This window comes from Phalaenopsis equestris, unplaced genomic scaffold, assembly GCF_001263595.1.
Source record: "Phalaenopsis equestris unplaced genomic scaffold, ASM126359v1 Scaffold232823, whole genome shotgun sequence".
NCBI lineage: Eukaryota > Viridiplantae > Streptophyta > Magnoliopsida > Asparagales > Orchidaceae > Phalaenopsis > Phalaenopsis equestris.
Window position 1 is genome coordinate 49,635 of NW_018250784.1, and position 4,038 is coordinate 53,672.

The 4,038-nt window shown below is 38.1% G+C and overlaps 1 protein-coding gene across 4 annotated transcripts in view; it reads right to left on the reverse strand.

The window, feature by feature from the left end:
• The window catches only part of LOC110038441 (mediator of RNA polymerase II transcription subunit 12), a 69,622-nt gene that overhangs the window by 9,834 nt on the left and 55,750 nt on the right, over positions 1-4,038 (reverse strand). For all 4 annotated transcript variants that reach the window (XM_020743287.1, XM_020743284.1, XM_020743286.1 and 1 more), the window contains one exon: positions 3,143-3,455. In XM_020743287.1, coding sequence (XP_020598946.1) covers positions 3,143-3,455 — 313 coding nt within the window. The remainder of the gene's footprint in view (positions 1-3,142; positions 3,456-4,038) is intronic.

The following is a 4,038-nucleotide window of genomic DNA, read 5'->3' on the forward strand; positions in this document are numbered from 1 at the left end:
GGCTACTGAACAAACAAACGAGACTATACTAGGGCTGTGACAGCAAGGATGGTTGGACGGCAAGGAACTGCGAAAACAATAAATGGATTGTTGTCGGGGTGGGGTGGGCGGGGATAGGGAAAATCATCACCACATGAAGACCAAGATATAACCGAAGCACTATCCAGAACCCTAGAATATAGCCCTCGAAATGAAGGGAAGTTGGCGACTGTCCCATTACAAAACAAATAAAGATACTGACTTCTATACCCAAATACAACACATATATAAGAAAAATATAAAATGGAATAAAGGATAATAAGAAAGAAAGCACGGAAAAGGAAAATTGGGATTGATTCCGAGAGTCTCCCCATCTCCCATGATCACAGGAGTCGTGTTTCCTGCTGCCTGTTGCCTGCGTCAAGAGGGGAGCACTCCCATGTCAGTCTCTTTGGGTTGGGACTCGGGGAGAGTTTCGACCTCATTTATTGATGCTTCTGTATCGTTGTAGTATGAAATCAAGTCACGCTCATTGAAGGTGACAGAGCTATCTCTCGGTAAGTCAATCATATAGGTGTTGTCATTCCAAAACACATCATGGTAGAATAAACATATATTCTCATTTGGCACAATCTAAATTGGCACAATAGATAAACCAATATTCTCACGAATCAGGGTTCGAGCCACTAAATTTATAACCGTTCCTCCCACTTCTCATACTCTGTTTGACGTATCTGATGAAAAAGTATGTGAAAAGAAATGGACTCTAGAACGAAATTTGTGGCAGATTGTGCCACTCTCACTAGCAACCACTCAAGAGATACCTCTTCTTCTCTGATAAGGCTTGAATTCCATTCAAGAATTTTCTTCCCCGTCCAGCTCCTAGGTCAATTTTCAAAGCTTTGGCTCATCCCTTCTGCTTGGACATCTGATGGTGGGTAGACTGCTGAACTAAATCAAATATCTGAATAACTTTATATAATCTTCCAAACGTGACACAAAATAACCTCATTTCTGACATGTTGGACTTCCCTCGATAAAGACAACTCTAGGAGTCTATAGATTTGAAAAGTCTGAATTTCTCTCATATGAGGTTGGCATGTCTCTGGTGCCAATTCCTAAAACTCAAGACTTTCTTGGACAATCACTATTATATCGATTGGAGTCTCTCTCATGGGCACAGTTGAAACTGTGCATCTTTTCCTCATAAATTTAAAGTCGATACTCCTGCTTTGTGTCATCACCTTCGTTAGTGTCTACTATGTGATTACCTATTTTTTAATAATGTCATGCTCAGTGGAATAAATCATTCCCAGAGTTGTACAGTCAAATTCAATATGTCCAAATTCGTGACACTTGAAATACTTTTTGGCTAGGACAAATTCATTAATACTAATTCACTTTGTCTATTCTCTGCACTAAATCAGTTTTTGCTCAAACGAGGTCGGCTTGAATATTCCCCCCGAGTATACTCTAGTTATAATATCTTAGCGTTGAACTTTGTCTATAAGATGTGATAGTCACCCAGTGATAGTCTCTCCACTTTTAACGATAGAGATTGAACATCCGGTCTGTAGTGAGTTGGTGGGTACCGTCACTGCATCTCTCATTTCATCTTGGACTATGTAATGAACTTCTCTTTTCCTTCAAGATGGTTTATGTGCTTCAAATTTTCCCACCAAAATAACACACTTCAATTTGTTGGCAGCTGGTTTCACTAGTCTGTCTGATGAGACGTCTTAACACTCAAAGACACATTTCAAGGTCAATAACTACTCAATAAACTGTCTGTATCAAAGTGGCCATCAAAATAAGGCAAATCAACATTTACTTCAAAATTATGGCTTCTCTAATATTTCATGTCAAATCTACATGGTAATAATTCATCATCTCGAGGATCGACTAGAATTTATGTGACCCCTTTAGGTTGTCTTTTTTTTCTTAATTTCATCGAGCTGTTGTAGCATTACGTGGAGTTGTTGTATCTCTTCCATGATAAACTTCTGATCGATGTCCAACACTTCTCTTCTCAGTGACATGATTAGGATTTGGGAGTGGATAGGTGGAATGAGGTGTGTAATGGTGATGTATGGTGGGAAAGAAAAATTTTTAGTGGGAGATATTGGGGATGCTAGCAACCCTAAGATAAGACTAGAGCTAGGCTAGCTCTGACCAAATATTACTACAGAAGGGGGATTAGAAAAGATTCGGCAAGACCAGCCAAGAAAGCAATACAAGACATGAAAAAAAAATAATCAAAACAAAGATGTGACGCACTAATCAAATAGAAGATACAAGCTACAAGGGTTTCCTACTCTCGTAGCAGATCGAGATACAAAAATCACCACTAGAAGAATTGATGAATGACCTCAGATGCTACCACCAACAACGGAGGGATACAGTTTCCACCATTCAACACCGTAGATACAGACTCGTCCTCATTCAGGAACCGCAATGGGAAGAGCATAAAGCCCTCACAAAACTTAAATGGATAAAAGACTCTTGATACAATAAATGACTACATATTTATAATTCATAAAAGACCTAAACCTAATAAAAGCGAACATACAAAAATACCCTTATTATTATTAGGAGTGGGAGGCAACCCAAGCCCTAGAGAGACCAACCCTTCCCCACTTGGATCGAACCAATCTAGAGTCACCTATCCGCCCCACATCAATCCCATAAAGATGTTCTAAGATAGCCAAGTTATCATTAGTATTGCAAAGAATCCTATGCACGACCAAGCACATTGTAATTGATAAGACATGTTTATCTCTGAAAAGGTCAATAGATGCATTATTCACTTCATCTATATTTTGACTCATCTAATCTGTGGGTGTAGAATAATGAGGTTGCTTACCTTGTAGAAGAAGTTATGGATTTGAATCATAAAATGATGGAAATATATTCTATGAAATCAGGCAAAATGTTTTGTTTATTAACCCCTCCCTGGATCCATCAGAATGAGCCTCATGAAAGTAATATCCTTTAGATCATGCAAACTCTTCAATTAAGTTGGAATCAATTAGATGATCATTATAGTTTCTTTTCTTAAGCTAAGATAAATATTTTTACCATTCTTCATTTTACAAGTGCATTAAAACACATCAAAAAAAAATCTCAAGGAAAAGTGATAATAAAACATAAATATAAAACCAACCTGCATAGCTTCCATTGCCTCAGAATCAAAAGCTGAAAAATCTCTAGGAGATTTGACAAGGGATTTGGAGACAGACTTGGGCTTTAACCAACTAGGCTTGCAACTGCTTAATAAACCATGAAGTACACACAAGAAAGTATCAAAGAGGCTGTCACCCGAATAATCCAGTAATGCAGCAGCAGAAACCTCAACCTCCATCTCCCTCTTTGGAGGAGCCATATGCACCATAGACAGGGAAAGATCTGCATCCTCGTGGACAAAACGGGTTCCAACCAGATGAAGTATAATAGATGCAAGCATTTGCCGCAAGTTCCTGCATAGAGTAAATAGTGAAAAAACAATTGGAAGGGAAAAAATTTCGAGCGTGTAACAAGCTTAACATAAAAAAACCTGAAATGATGGGGCAATATATTGTTATGTTAAAAAGAAAATGTGAAATCTATCCCGATCTCTAGCAGCAAAGTAATAATGATAATGGGATTACATCGCAACAATATGATTAGGATTATTTGCATAAGAAGTTTGCCCCGCTTCAAACTACGGCATTCAATAAAACTGAGATTTCAAATTCTAAAAGATCCGTCAACTGAAGAATGTGCAAACCCACATTCTAAAATATCTTTATATTCTGTGTGGGCGGGTGTCGGCAGCTAAAAGGGAGGGGGAGTTAAAAAAGATTTGGTGGTGGGTGATTTGTTCAAAAGTGGGTGATTTGTTCAAAAGTTGTCCGTAAGAAGCTGTCGGCCGTTGGAAGTGAAGTCCCGCCGCCCGCTTCGAAAGTACGTTTAATTTACATACATATATAATTTTAGAAAAATATGGAATCAAACTGACCTCATATTTTTCACAATTTAAATGAAAGAACGTTCTACCTCAATTCTACCTCAAATCTTGTA